General features: G+C 37.6%; 1 protein-coding gene across 2 annotated transcripts in view; it reads right to left on the bottom strand.

Moving 5' to 3' along the window:
* Nucleotides 1-15780, bottom strand: part of NEBL (nebulette) — a 389368-nt gene that overhangs the window by 91624 nt on the left and 281964 nt on the right. Inside the window, exons 3-5 of one of the 2 annotated variants that reach the window (XM_011997676.1) lie at nucleotides 14919-15023; nucleotides 13172-13282; nucleotides 5869-5979 (exon numbers count right to left, since the gene is read on the bottom strand). The exons of the other annotated variant lie outside the window; for it this stretch is intronic. Coding sequence (XP_011853066.1) covers nucleotides 5869-5979; nucleotides 13172-13282; nucleotides 14919-15023 — 327 coding nt within the window. The remainder of the gene's footprint in view (nucleotides 1-5868; nucleotides 5980-13171; nucleotides 13283-14918; nucleotides 15024-15780) is intronic. 2 annotated transcript variants of the gene reach the window in all.

Raw genomic sequence — 15780 nt, 5'->3', positions numbered from 1 at the left:
CATGTTGGCCAGGCTCGTCTCAAACTCCTGACCTCAAGTGATCCTCTCACCTTGGCCTCCCAACATGGTAGGATTACAGGCGTCAGCCACCACACCCAGCCTCACATTTTCTACAGTGCCAAATCTGTTCTTTGTTACTTCCAACAAATATTTGAAGTCCATCAAAATCTCTCTCTGAATTTCTTTATCTTACCATATTCACTTTCACCCTGAGCTCATATTTTTATCTTACGTTATTCTCTTTTAATCTCAGCTTGTTCTCTCCTTATAATCCTTCCACTTCTGTTTCATAAGAGCCATGTCTTTTGCACGTTCCCCACGCTCATGCAGAGTGTCCAAGGTGCCAGGCCATCCTTTTCTGCATCAATTCATTAAATCCTCACTTCACATCTGATGTGTCTTGACTCAACTGGGCTACATCAACATTCCCTTCTAAGGCTGGAACTACATCCTTCAGAATCCCTTTCCTTGAATAGTTCTGGGTTAGACATGACCAGTAAGAGAAACGCATGTGAGATTTTGAAAGTGGACGTGAAATAGACACCTTTATTCTGCAGGTATAGGCAGACACGTGTGCAGTCAGAGGATTCACAGTGGCCTTCCAGCAAGCTTTTTATACTCAGGCAACAGTGATTTAAGACTCTTTGGTAGGTGAGTTAATAAAAGCAAAACCAGAGAAAAGCAAAACCTCCACAGACTCTCCTTGAAGTGAAAGTCAAGGAGATGACTTTCACTTGGAGATGAGAAGATTAAGACAGCTCAGGGATGGCAGCCTTGCAGGAGTCACAGCCAGCCAGCCAGCCAGCCGTGCGGGCTAAGGCCTGCATGAGCAGACAGACCTTAAAGAAAACACATTCAGCTGACCCAGAACCCTTTGAAGGTTAAACTGATTCTTGGTGAGAAGAAAGGATACAGGATATATAATCTTTTAAGTTTGTGGAACAGAGGCAAATCATGTAACTGGTATATACCAATAATCTTTAAGCAATGGTTCAACCCATCTCAAGAAAACCTTCGTCTTCAGCATAAACTCTCACATTAGAGAAGCCCTCCAGGTATCATCAAATAGGCATGTGGACTGCTAATTCCATCTCAAATGATGCTTACCTTTGTCTGGGCATGCTGTGCGTAAAAACCTACTAAATTATTAAATTGTAAATATTATTTTTCTGTAAGAGAATATAAGCCTTTTAAAGATAAGCAAACATAGGTTCTGATACTATTCAGAAGAGATAAAAAGTTTTCAATCTTCCAAAAGAAGGAGTAAACTACAGAGTTATGGCCAGAATGGTTTATCCTTTAGGATTGCTGTCACTGTTTATAAATCATTCTATAGTTGATGAAAGTTGTCTTATTTTCTTATTCATGATTTAATTTTATCACCACCATAATCTTGTATAGAAGGCAAAATAAGTATTACTAACTATTCTGTCTTAGAGATGAATAAAATACTAATATATCTAATTTTAATGCTAAATCCTAAAGCACCATTATTGTAAGTCTCATTGGGGAACCACGTAGAGTCATAATTGTTTTTCCAGTATCATTTTACTGATTTATCTTTAAGCTTTCTCACTTTCTGATGGAATAGAAATTGTCTACTGATAAGTTTTTATTAATTTTAAGAAAGTACATATATCATTCTTGAAAAGAACATTAAGTCTTTTATTTCCCATGCTGAATACTTCTTTCTAATACACATTGAATCGATTACCAATATGGTGTTTGGGAAAAGTTTACCACTCCAATTTCATCACAAGTCTGTATAGACCACATTACTTACAAAACTTAAAATAGAGTTTAAAATTTGTTTGACTTATTTCAGAACCGTTGGACTTCATGTCTCTGATAAGATTGATGAGAACTAATTATATAACTAGGGCTTTCATTATAAGTCCATCTTTAGGGGAAAGTCACGGGATAGAATATCTCCAATTTCTCTAATTACATTAGAAAAGTTTGGCAGGGGTGTATCCCTTAAGGTACAAAAAGATTTTGGTTGGCTGTTTTTAATCATTTTCTGATTATAGTATTAGTAAGACAGGTTCAGGAACCTTTTGAATATGCCTTTCTGACCTAAACATTTCCTAATATAAATTTCATATTGATTTGGCCTTTTATAAATTGGACTTCCTTTAATTGTTTCAAATTAACTATGACATCACCCTAAACTCCCAACTCACCCTTTAAAAATTGAAGGAGGACCAAATAGAACCAATAATGTATGCCAGGGACCTTTAAGATGGAGGCTCTTCTGTGAAGCCCTTTATGCATATTGTTTCATTTAATACTTGTGAGAATCTTCTGAGGTAGATATTGTTGCCCCCATTTTACAGATGAGAAAATTGAGATTTAGAGACATTAAGTAACTTGTCCAGGGTCATCTAGGCAACGTATGGTCAAGAAGCATTTTAACCAACGTCTGACTCCAAGTTCCTTTTCTATATACTACTAATACAGGAGTTAAGAATAAATTATTTAGGCAGATAGCAAGGGTAAGGAAGTCCTTGGTAAGGCTTTCCTTTTAATGAAAAGCAGCCCCAAAGTCATTTTCTTTTCTAACAAAGAGCAGCCTGTAAAATCGAGCTGCAGACACACACAAGTGAGCTGGAAGCTTGAACGTGTGAATGTTGGCAGTTGTGCCAATGGGAAAAGGCTACCTGGGAGTAGGCATGTTCAAAATGGCAGTTCCATCTTCCCTTTTCCTTTCCAACCACATGTGCAGTAGGGAGCAGACAACAGGGAAACCGCCAGGCAAAGATTCCATTTGCATAGTGGGACTGGGCGGGGGCAACCAGCTTCCTCACAGGCTATGTAAATGTCATACCTGGTCCAACCAATCTGTGGGCCCTATGTAAATCAGAAACCGGCTCCTCAAGCCCGTCTATAAAATCCGGTGCACTCTGCCACAAGGCACAAGTCCCATTTGGGTGCACTTCTCTCTCACAAGAAAGAGAGCTGTTCTCCTTTCTCTTTCTTTTGCCTAGTAAACCTCCACTCCTAAACTCACTCCTTGTGTGTGTCCATGTCCTTAATTTACTTGACATGAGATGATGAACCTCAGGTATTACCCCAGACAATGATGCCACTTCACTACAGTGGAGGCTATTCTAAGAAGTATTTTTTTTACTGTTTGGAGATCATTTAATTTTGGGGTGGCACAAAAGACTACTGCCTCCAGAAAACTCTGCCCCTGGGAACTCCACTACTCAGAGGTGGAAATTAATCCGTACAGTCACATGAGCCCTCTCCCTCATTCTCTTCTGCTTACTCGCATTTCTAAAGGCACAAGAGAGAGAAATCCTGGTTCACTAAAAGATATTAGAAATCTGACTTGATTTTTATGGAAACATAGAGTTAGGCAAAGATGCTGACTTCCATTGTTTTCAGGTGAATCAGATACACATATGACACACTTTTATTTTAAATTAAATGAAGTCATTTATAGCCATAGTGCAAAGTGACAGTCTGCATTATGAAACGGTAATTCTACTAGCAAATTCTCTGCAATGAGTTTCATTGGGCTGAACTTTTACAGGAGACAGGTTTATGGGAGATTGTCTTTTATAGAGATTCCATAGATCCACCCAAGGAACCAAGAGATGTACTTTCAAGACCTATGTTTAAATTTCATATTGTAGGGACAACAAATGTATTATTCTAAGTGGCTTGACTCCAGAGGAATATCAACTACTTCACAGGTAGAATACAAATATCATTCTCACTTTAAATCTGAGTAAATAGTCTTAAACACTTTCTAAATCCTATTATATGTACAAACTTTGCATGCAAAGGTTGAGTCAAGTCGGCAGAGGAGTATAAGTAAACACAGCCTTCTCCCATAAGTACACAGTATTGAATGAAGGAGAAAAGGGCTTTATACTCTATTCCCTCAATCCCTCAATCAAAGACCTTTTAGAAGAAAAGGCAGAGTTAAAATAATAAGCCCAGTTCTATGATAAGGAACTTCCGTATTTGAATTTCATTGAATTATAGAGTTGGAAAGAGCCTCCCGGGGATCCATGTAACAAGAGACCTCACCCCAGACCACCAGACCACCTTCTAACCCGTGGCCTTTTGTGTGAATTTAGTCTCTTCAGTGTTAAAATACTGGAAACTCAGGGTTTCTCTGCCATTCTCTCCTGCAGTGCATTTGAAATCTGAAGATAACCTATTTTGCTCCCCATTTTTAAAAACTGCATTTAAAACCTTGACTAATTGCCAGTGACCTTTAAGGTGGAAACAGCAAGGTGGAACAGAAAGAGCAGACTCAGCAGTTTGATTTCTTAGTCTCATTTTCCTCATCTACAAAATAAGGATCAGAACAGGGTTTTCATGAGAATCGGAAATGATCAGTCTTGGCATAGTTCCTGGTGCATGGCTGTGCTCAGTAAGTGGTAGTTATTATGATTATTACAGTCATCCTTAAGCAAACAGTTCTTATAAAGCATCCCCTTAAAAGAACCCTTAAAATAATTATAGACATGTAGCTTCTTCATCTCCTAGCAATCTTAAACTATCTTAGAAAAGTGCTCTGCTATTGGCATATGTTTGTATATTTGGGTTAAAAAGTAAAACCTCATTCCACTTTTTAACTTAAACATTGGCTTACTGCAATTTAATATCAAATAACAGCTGCCATTCTGCGAAAAACACTCTGCACAGTGGGGCTACAGGGGCACATGGTCAGCCAAGCACCACTCCATAAAGGGACTAAGTGGCAGAACAGACTCTATGTGAGATGACAACTGGACTTCCGGTACTTTTCCAAGAAAGGGAGTTTCTTGACCCAAAAAAGACAGGCACTTTATCTTAACTGATTTTAATGCATAAAGAACCTGACCAACAGTTCACACATTCCTTTTGGAGAGAAAAGTCAGGATGAGGAGATTTAAAAAAGCTTCCCCTACAATTCCAGGAAGAAATTACTCTTCTAGGCCACCAGGATGGTGGTGGTAATCGAGCAAATGCACGCAAACCTTGATGCAACTGCTAACTTTTACCAAAGAAGAAACTGATTTTCTACTGACTGACTTCCTCCACTTTGGCTTTAAAGTCAGCCATTTGGCATCTATTGCTGTCATATTTCCCATGGGTCTTAGGTTGGACCATTTGTTCTTACAAACATCCTAAAAGAAACTATAGGCCAGGCACGGTGGCTCATGCCTGTAACCCCAGCACTTTGGGAGGCTGAGGCAGGTGGATCACAAGGTCAGGAGTTCAAGACCAGCCTGGCCAAGACGGTGAAACCCCGTTTCTACTAAAAATACAAAAATTAGCCAGGTGTGGTTGTGGGCACCTGTAATCCCAGCTACTCGGGAGGCTGAGGCAGAGAACTGCTTGAACCCGGGAGGCACAGGTTGCAGTGAGCCGAGATCACGCCACTGCACTCCAGCCTGGGTGGCAAAGCAAGGCTCTGTCTCAAAAAAAAAAAAAAGAAAAGAAAAGAAAAAACAGTAGTGGGTACAATATAGCTGGTGTTAGTGAATGATCCTTCTGTGTGCCATTGATTCCTGATGCCCTTTCTTCCAGTTCTTCTGTGATTCTAGACTTACAAGCCATGAGCTTCAACATCAAGTCAAGGAAGCTCTGGAAATGCTTGATAACCCAATAGGTCTAAAGAATCTACATTTGTCTTGTACAAAGCAAAGTTCCAATGCCTGAAAGGGCCCGATAACATAAAGGTATTCGGCAAGGTGTTAATGACTGTGGATAGAATAATTCAGATGTACCTCTGACTGATAAGAAATATTAAAGTCTTTTTTCAATAGGGCTGTTGTAATATTTAAATTTCAGCAAAATAATCATAAGCCTTGATATGACTTAACTACAATTCACTAGAAAATCATGAGAAAAGAGCTTCCTTACATTACTCTGGTGTTTATTGACCTCCATGGCATGTTTAACCTCAGGGGGCTCCTTCATGTGGGCATAATCTGAGAATCCTTTGGCAGCATCATGTTTCTGCTTGTAGGCCACCTGAAAAACACAAATAATTGTTAGTCCCATTTAGAGGTGTATAAATTCTTGCCTGCTAAATTTCAGTGTTTTGCTAGGACTTTATATATTTGAATAACACCACTGATAGTTAATTTGCCTAAATCTCTGTAACAAGACAGTATCCACAATGCATTCATCTTTGTGCTTCTGTTCAGATTCCTAATTCTAACTCTTTGTTGTCTATTTCAAAATGTCCTTGACCAAAGATGGAATTTCCATTTTTATTCTTCTAGCTTAAACCTTGGGTGCAGTTTTGGGAAATCATCCACATCCAAGAGCTTTCTGGGGTATAGATGTCAAAGATTTAAATCTTGGTAAAACAATTAGAGGGGAATTATAGGATATTTGAAAGTAAACTGTTAGTTTTCAAATGATTGTGTCTGATTTTATGTAGGCACAGCTATAGGATAATATAAGCTTCATCAAATGCACAAACCTTTGGGAGAAAATATAGCATGCAGGCAAAATTCTCAGATATGTCAAGTCTTGGCCTCCACTAGGGAAATGGACCAATGCCATCCCTAACCACTATGTTGAATTTCCTCCATACTAGGATGGAGAGGGGATATGAGAAAGATATCTCAGAAGTAGATGTAACCAAACTCAACCACAAAGTTGGAAATTAAAGAGGAACCCAAAGACAGAAACCAAGTTATCCCCTTGGTCTCCATTGATATTATTAACCTATTTATTTCCTTCATAACGTTTAATTATTTTGTTTAGTTTATGTATAATTACTTATCCATCTTCCCTTACTAAACACAACTGTTATGTTCACTGAATCCTCAGAACCCAGAGGAGTGCCTGGCACAAAATACTGCTCAGTGAATGAATAAATAAATAAATGAATAGCTAAAAGAATGAGAATAAAACAATAATAAATGAAGGACAGAAAGGCAATATTAATTTTAAAATATATTAAAAGCTTAATACTAAAAGGATGTTAAATGGAGTTGGAATTACTTGACATGAGAAAAATGGCAACTTAAGAAAGAAAAAGTAGGTTGGGCTCAGTGGCTCATGCGTGTAATTAGAGAAGTCAAAGAAGGAGACTTGATCATGACAAAGTGAGGCCCCCATCTCTACAAAATATCAAAACGAAACCAGGTATGGTGGCACATGGCTGTTGTCCCAGCTACATGGGAGGCTGAGGCAGGAGGATTGCCTGATCCCAGCAAGTCGAGGCTGCAGTGAGTCATGGCATTCCAGCCTGAGTGATAGGGTAAGATCCTGTGACAGAAAAGAAAAGAGAAGAGAAGAGAAGAGAAGGAGAAAGAAAGGAAAGAAAAAAAGAAAGAAAAAAGGAAAGAAAAGGAAGGAAGGAAGGAGAGAGAGAAAGAGAAGGAAAGAGAAGAAAGGAAAGAATGAGAAAAGAGAAGAGAAGTGGAAACTAAAGGAAATGAAAGGAAAGGAAAGGAGAAAGAGAAAGAAAAAGAAAAACTAGAATAGGCTTTACCAACAACAAAACAAGATCTAGTTTTCAATGCAAAGAATATATAAAATTAAACTTAAGGAGAAAGTTTTTACCAATATGAGCTCCTTGAGTGCATGCCTATCTCACACATCTTTTTATCCTGTGCCTATCAAAGTGAATGACAGAGTAGAAATGCAATAAATGTTTAGTGAACAGATGAATAAATGAGTTTACTAAACATTCTTGTGAGCTTAAACCCTTCATTGGCTTTTACAAACAGTATTAACCACCCATTCAACTTGGATAATAAACCTATTTAAAGGATTAATGTGATCATTATAAGTCTGATTTTTACAACTAAAGTCATTGAATCTCATCATCCAAAAAAAATGTCATCTGGTATAACTGTCAATGTTTAAATCCCCTCTCTGGACAGACCCCCATCTAGTTTTTCAAAAACTTCCACTGAAAGAGAACTCAACCTGGGCCACCACAGTCTCTAAATTCTGAAAGCTCAGGTTAAAAGTTCTTTCTTTACTGAAACCCCAGTCTATCTCCCCCTAGCTGCATCTATGTGGCCATATGAAAAGAGCCTAGTTCATAAGACAGAGCTTCCAATGTGGGAAGACAGTCGGCAATGACTTCTGTTCCTCCAGACTCGCAGTATGGATTAAAGTGCTGTACTCCTGAACGCCTTACATGCTCTCTTCAGCCCAAATCCCAATTTATCAATCTCTTTCTTAAGGTGCTCACAATGGTCGGACCAATCTTAATTAGAACTGTTAGATTTAATCCAGGTTATCACCTCCCCTGTGCTAAACGTTATTAACATATCCATAGATCACAACATTTTTCTTTTGATAGCTATGCTGAGACTTCTGTCAACTGATAACTTTAAGTCTTATTAAGTCTCGCCCAGCCATGTTTCTGCCTCAAATCCTGTGGATTTGGTTGGTTACCGGGACTCAGAAGCAGCACCTCACGTTGTTCCAGGGATAATTCATCTTGTTAGAGTCTGTCCATCAATATACTCCATCAAGATATCTCCCTCTGGAGACTGCATCTTTACATTTTCACCAATTAATTATGTTAAGCAGGGAACCCTTTAAAAACCTCCATTCAGGTGGAGAAAGTCCATTATCTCAGTTCTATTACATTCCGTGTTATAACTCAGAGGTAGGGGAAGGAGGAGTTTAATGGGTACCCAAGTCTATAAAGTCAAGGAAAAACTTCTATGAGATTTGCTCCTTTGTCTTAAATGAAAAGAAGTAGTATATGCCTATTTCCTTTTTCATGGTTGCCTGGTTTATTTTGTACTTCAGACCTACTATCATATACTTGTGACTATATAAATGTAACACAATGCAGCTGATCATTTTGTGGGTTATCATAGAAATGATGAGTCATCAAGCACAATTTTAAAAAGCACTCTTTCTTAAAAAGGCTACGTAATTTTCTACTTGCAGCATTAAAATCATCATTTCATTTATAGCCGCTACTAAGTACCACTTTAGAATTAAGATTACATCAAATTGGAGGGAGCTGAACTTTAATTTATCATATTAATTTTCTTCCTTAAAATAGCTAATGGAAAATTGTGTCAAGCTAATAAATTTGCTGATAAATTTGATTTCTTAGGATTTGTCATTATTGTATGGCATTTCCCTAGATTAATGCTGTTTTCTTCATATTTTGAGAACTAAGATTGCCATGTTATTAGGAACTTGGAGACAGGAGTCCACTTGCAATAGTCATATACACTTTATGTTTATATAAGTGATAAATACATTTATTTTACATTTTTGATCTTATAGCATATTTTATATTTCATATGTATACAGATAAAATGTACATTTATGTTTAACTTACAGAATTTTTTGGCATTTACTTATTTATTCATTTATTTTAGAGATGGAGTCTCACGATGTTGCCCAGGCTGGTCTTGAACTCCTGGGCTCAAGAGATCTGCCTGCCTCAGCCTTCCAAAGTTCTGGGATTACAGGCATGAGCCACAGCACCTGGCCAAATTTGGCATTGAAATTGGGGGTTTCACAGATGCCCTGAAGCTTCTCCCTGCCCTCGCTTTCAGAAAATTCATAGATCTCTAAATTAAAGTTTACAGGCCAAGGAGGTCAAGAATGAAAATTAAAATAATGGCTTTGCCTCTGAAAAGTATGATTTATTTGGCTCCTTAACTCTACTTGATGGTTATTTCTAACAACATAGCATAGGATGCTACAAAGACGATCAGAACAATAACATAACTTACATTACATTTTATGTGACACAGGTAAATAAGCTTTTATTCCCATAGCATAGACACCTCTGGACTTCTGAAACAGAATCCTGCGACCACTGCGGATGACACATGGACTCTCATTAAGCTGCAGTTCCAATGCCTGAGTAGCCTGAATTGCTTCTATGATAAGGCATTATTTAGCCTTTGTGCCTGAAACAGCCCTGATGAGAAGGATCTCACCACCTCATGGCATGGCCCATTTCATTTTCAGAAGCTTTCTTTGTAATCTGTGCTTATAAAATTGTTAACAGGGGATAGCTAATAAAATGGCCTTCTAAAAACTCTACACTTCTCTCTTTTTCTGGCATTTCTTCCTTTCAGGCATTTTCTGTCAGTGTTCATCTAGCTAACTTTACCTTATCATTCTAGTTTGAATTTAAGCATCTGAGAGTGTTTGCAAATTGACTTTAAGATAATAGTTTGTTCTAATAATTTGTCAAAAGTTGAAGAGACTTTTCATTAGAACCCAGAATGTCATTAAATTTCTGAATTCATCCAATACTCCAATTTAGGATATCACAAATCTGATACTATTTGGACACAGTAAATGTTTAGTTGTTTAATTATCACAGATACTGTCAAATAGTTCTTCTACTTTCTTGCCCCTCTTGTTATTAGGTAAACTCTAAGAATCACAATTTTAACAATAATAACATTGATGTACGTAAATCTAAAGAAATGTTATGACAGTTGCATAAATCTTTGAAATAGCTACCTTATTCAGAATCCAGGTTTTTCTTTATTAACAAGTTCAGTGACTAATTACAACAATGGAAAGCAATGCTAGAAAGTGAGTGCATATGTATCTTTCCCAGTGGTGTCTATTTTAGTATAGGATAACATGTTAACAATGTCAGTGGGAACCTATTCTGACAAATGATAGATTCCAAAATATACAACCTGGATTATTTTTCATGTTAAGTTCTATGTGGCAGGGATTTGTGTATTATAGACCTATTTATGCTATAAGAAGTTGAGAGCTATTGTGTGCTTCCAAAGAAATGAGGATGCAAATATCGGAAAAGTTACCTTCCCAAGGAAGTATAAAAGCAATAATAGATTGTTTTCCTTTTCTTTCTTTATTGCTTAATTGTTGCTTGTCACATATCAAGTGTTGGGTTGTAATTAATCTGCTTTTTAAAGTAACCCACATTATCAGCAAGTGCTTAGGTGGCCAGATATTGGCAGGAAAAATAAAGGGCATATTAGTCACAGTCACCCATGCAGAACCTTGACATCATATATTTTAAGCTGCATGTTGCATAACTGAGATTAGTTTACTGCCAAGTCAGGTACACAGTGGACATTTAAATTTGTAATAGTGAAATACTTAAAGGTGTTCTGCAAAGAATAACTATGCTCAGCACTTTTCAAGAGTAATGTATTTTCAGACTACTTAAAAATAGCCAATGCATGCTGTGCTTAATACCTAGGGGATGGGTTGATATTAAATAGGTGCAGCAAATCACCGTGGCACATATTTACCTATGTAACAAATCTGCACATGCTGCACATGTACCCCAGAACTTAAAACAAAAAAAAAAATTTAAAAATAAGATTATCTAGGTATCTCTACTTAAAAATAAAAAGATTCTGGGGAAAGGTGTGGCACAGTGGCTCACACTTGTAACCCCTGCACTTTGGGAGGCTGAGGTTGGCAGATCGCCTGAGGTCAGGAGTTCGAGACCAGCCTGGCCAACATGGCGAGACCCTGTCTCTACTTAAAAAAAAAAACAAAATTAGCTAGGTGTGGGGTAGTGTGCGCCTGTAATGCCAGCTACTCAGGAGGCTGAGGCATGAGAATAACTTGAACCCGGGAGGCAGAGGTTGCAGTGAGCTGAGATCGCCACTGCACTCCAGCCTGGGTGAGCAAGCAAGACTCCATCTAAAAAAAAAGAGAGATTCTGGGGGAAATTCTGGGGAAAGAAGTAAACTTACTTAATAAGAAAAAGAGGGTTGGAAAAGGTAGGAAAATACATAGCATAGTGTGTGGTTAAAAACCTAGACTCTGGGGCCATACTGCCCATATTCATGTACCGGTGCTGCCATTTACTGGCTGTGCCACTTTGGCCAACTGACTTAACCTCTCTGTGCTTCAGTCTCCACAACTCTAAACTGGGGACACCTCATTGGGTTGTTGTGAGGACTGACTGGCATAAATACACATGAAATGCATAGAACAACTTCTGTGTGTTTACTATTATTAACCTAATATGTGAAATGAAGAATACAAACTATGTAAAAGGAAGCATATCGTTGGAAAGAAAATTTTAAAATTCCACAAAATCCATGTTATGAGTATTTACTGAGCACTCTCTGTGTGCCAGGAACTCTTCCGAGACCAGAGCAAGGAACAAGACAGATGAGGTCCCTGCTCTTGTGTAGCTGAGAGCTAAAGAATAGATTAACAAAATAACATCCCCAAATTTGATTGTTCTGTGAAGAAAACACAATATTAAGATGAACCAGAAAGAGGTGAAACATTCCATTTAGAAATTCTGTTTTAGGAAATGCAATAGATTAAGAATGCCTTATGTGTTGATATGCTACAAAGAGAAAATTACTCTTAAACCCTTCTGGATTCAAAATGAGTTTACATGATGACAATTCTTAAGTTCCTCTGCAACTGGCAATCACCAAATTGTAACTTCCACCTGATAGGGGCTCTTTTTGGTAGCCTGAGATATCCTAAAGGAAAAACACAATCCACAGAAAAGGAAATTCAGGAACCACTTGTTTAATTGATGAAGCAGATCTGTAGATACTGAATTTAACCATTATCTTTTTTTTTTTTTTTTTGAGACAGAGTCTCACTCTGTTGCTGTAGCTGGAGTGCAGTGGCATGATCTTGGTTCACTGCAGCCTCAACTTCCCAGGCTCAAGCAATCCTCCCACCTCAGCCTCCTGAGTAGTTGGCACCACAGGTATATGCCAACGCATGGCTAATTTTTGTATTTTTGGCAGAGACCAGCTTTTGCCATGTTGCCCAGGCTTGTCTTGAACTCCTGAGCTCAAGCAATCTACCCACCTTGGCCTCCTGAAGTACTGGGACTACAGGCCTGAGCCAGAGTGTCCAGCCCCATTATCTCTTTATGTGGCTTTTAGCAAGCTATTCAAATATTCTCTACTGAGGGATCATATAGGAAATTAGAGAATAGTTTAATATTTACTATGAGAATTTCATCCATGTAAGCTGTCTAAATGAGATTAAGATTTGCTCTATAAATTGCGTTGAAAGGGACTCAGAAAACAGTAGCACGTGACTGACATAAACCTGCATGTCCTTTCCATTTTCTGCAATTTCAACAGCAACTACTGACAGCACATTAATCAGTTGCTTTCAACTTTCATTTGGTATTTAACACCCATGATGAAGATATTTTATTAAAATGCTAAGTAAATCTTTCTAGTTATATGTTTTATCTACATAATTAAGAAACACTTTAGAAAAAGCCCACCTCACTCTGGAGCTGTGTAACTTCTCTTGCAAAAACACTGTCAATCGTGGCTGGCATCCGCTTATAAAGAGAATTAGAAAGATCTGCTTTAATGGTGCCTTTATATTTTGCCTGGGGGAAAAAAAAACAGGAAAAAAATTAATAAATAAACTTCCATTTTTTTTTTTAATTGTGAATGTAAGAAGAAAAGAAGAAACTTTCTTCCAAAACAGAATTGATTTTAAAATCTGCAGACCATTTTAATTTTAGATACTGGAGCTGACAAACATATTCTGAAGAGATAGAAATAAACCCAATTTATCATAGAGAACGCTTTCAATGAGACATGCAGGGACATAACGGCTGTCTTTCTATTTAAACACAAGCACATGTCTAAAAGTAAATCTATTTGTGTATATTGACAGTTTCATGCTGGATGAGTGAGCAAGCAATTCGAGTTGTTCCAGAAAATACAAGTCGTTAGAATCTACTATCTAGAACTTGACAAAGGACAGCGTTCTTTTATTCAGGTCTTCTCAGCCTCCTCCTGTCCCAGGGGGAGGGTGGAGTGCTTTTTGGTTGTTTATGTGCCTACCCACCTCTAACCTGCACTGTCTGTAAGCCATCTCAATCACTGCTCCAAAGACAAACACTCTTTCCTCTTGGGAAAACTAAGGTTCAAGGGAACACAATAGATTGCTCACTTCCAATATTTTGCTCTGCAATTAACTCCTTCAGGAAACATAATCAATAATGGAGAACATCAAGTATTTATCTGCACAGGATAACGGAACACAGCTAAGACAAACAAACTGTGTTCTTCCATTATCTGCAGACGAGTTCCTGATGTTCTTCCTGCTCAGAGCTAGATTTGAGTATTGATTTATTGAGCACAGATCCTGTGCAAGCCTTCGGCTACCACACGCTTTGGATTCTGGTACCTAATGAAATAAAATGTACTGATTTCATTCAAAATTGTTTCGCATTAGCAGAAATAATCCCAAGAACATCCAGTTGATCTTTTTCCAACATAATTTATGAAACACTAGAGGTCAGTCATTTACAACACAATTTCATTCCTTTTCTTTTCAAACGTATTTCTTCTAAGTGATCTATTCACAGACTACAGTAATGCCTCATCACAGAAATCATCATCGTTAACATTATGCTTTACAATGCAACATAAACTGTAGTTCCAAATGCTTTCAGAAAGAAACTACATAATTTTTCAGCTGGAAAATGAATGTAGCGTATTCCTCAGTCTGTGGTTTCATAATAGGTATCACTGTTGAACTGAATTTTATCCTACTCCAAAATAGTTTAAATTCATTTAACATTATTTATCAAAGACACCACATTTTAGAAAACTGGTAAATCTTTTTTATTTTCAAAATGATATTCAGTCATTTATCTCTAATATATCTATTAGGAAACAAAATAATAGAACTTCTAAAGTGAACCATTGTGCCAGTGCTTTCTACTTATTGAATAAAAAGATGCCTTTTCAAGAGGAATTGTATATACATAAGAAAGATTTAGAGTCAAAATATAGACATGTATAATAAAATATATAAACCATACATAGTAAAATATGTCAATCTATATGAGTTAAATGATAGTGCGTCACATTAGATAATTATGTAGCTATTACTAACATTCAGTAGTGCTTTTGAAAATATTATTCTCCATCTCTTTAATGCACAGACTTTCATCTATATAAAAAGAAAAAGAAAAATGCAAGCCAGTTTGCAAGCTTTTGATACCTTACCTCAGAAATAAAAGCACCAATATTTTTTACATGGTTTAGCATAGGAGTGTCAGTCACAAATGTACACTTATCCTTGGACTTTTTAAACTCTTCTTTATAATGGATCTAAAAAAGAGAATGATTTACATAAGAAGAGAAAAAGGAAAACAATTCTAATGGTCTTTTTTGAATGAGAATTAGGTCGATAAAGTCCATTTACTGAAGTAAATACTCAAATGTGAAAGGGGCCTCAAAACAAGCCAAGTTAAATAAACGGATATCCAGCACAGGATTGCAAAGATGATAAGGCACAGTGAGGAAAGACCATTCTTTAGATAAGCGAGGGTCCAGTTAAGCATCAACACCCCGGATGATGGGTCCTGTTTACCCAGCCTGCCCAGTGCAATTAGCAAGCATGTGCCATCTCATTCCTACAAGTGTCCTGGTGTTCTGTTGCTTTTAAGCCTTGACACTTAAGCCTTTGGCCAAACAGAAACATAGCTGCCTACCTCAAGGTAGAAAATAAGTAGTCAGCATGACAGATGTGACCAATTAAGAAGCAGAGGCAGAAATCAAATGGGGATCACTATTAGTGTTACCACCTAGACATGTTTGATTAGAAGAAGAGGCTTAAATTGTGGCCACCATGGGCTTCCTGTTACTAATTCCTCCCAATTTATGAGCACCCATAGGTTTCCCAATCCTCCTCCCCAGTACAGAGAAGTGCTGAACCTACCCATAAGGCTTGCTATGTGGTAGAGATCATTCCAGAATGTCTTCTTGCTGGAGATCAGCAAGAGAAAGCCCAGTGAGGCTTAGCCAAGCCTGCTCATCTCTTCTCTGCAACTCACAAGTCAAATGACTCACTCTCTTCCCCTTTGGG

This window comes from Mandrillus leucophaeus, unplaced genomic scaffold (genome assembly GCF_000951045.1).
Source record: "Mandrillus leucophaeus isolate KB7577 unplaced genomic scaffold, Mleu.le_1.0 Scaffold545, whole genome shotgun sequence".
In the NCBI taxonomy this organism is placed as follows: domain Eukaryota; kingdom Metazoa; phylum Chordata; class Mammalia; order Primates; family Cercopithecidae; genus Mandrillus; species Mandrillus leucophaeus.
Note: the sequence above shows the minus strand (reverse complement) of the source record. Positions and strands in the feature narration are given on the sequence as shown.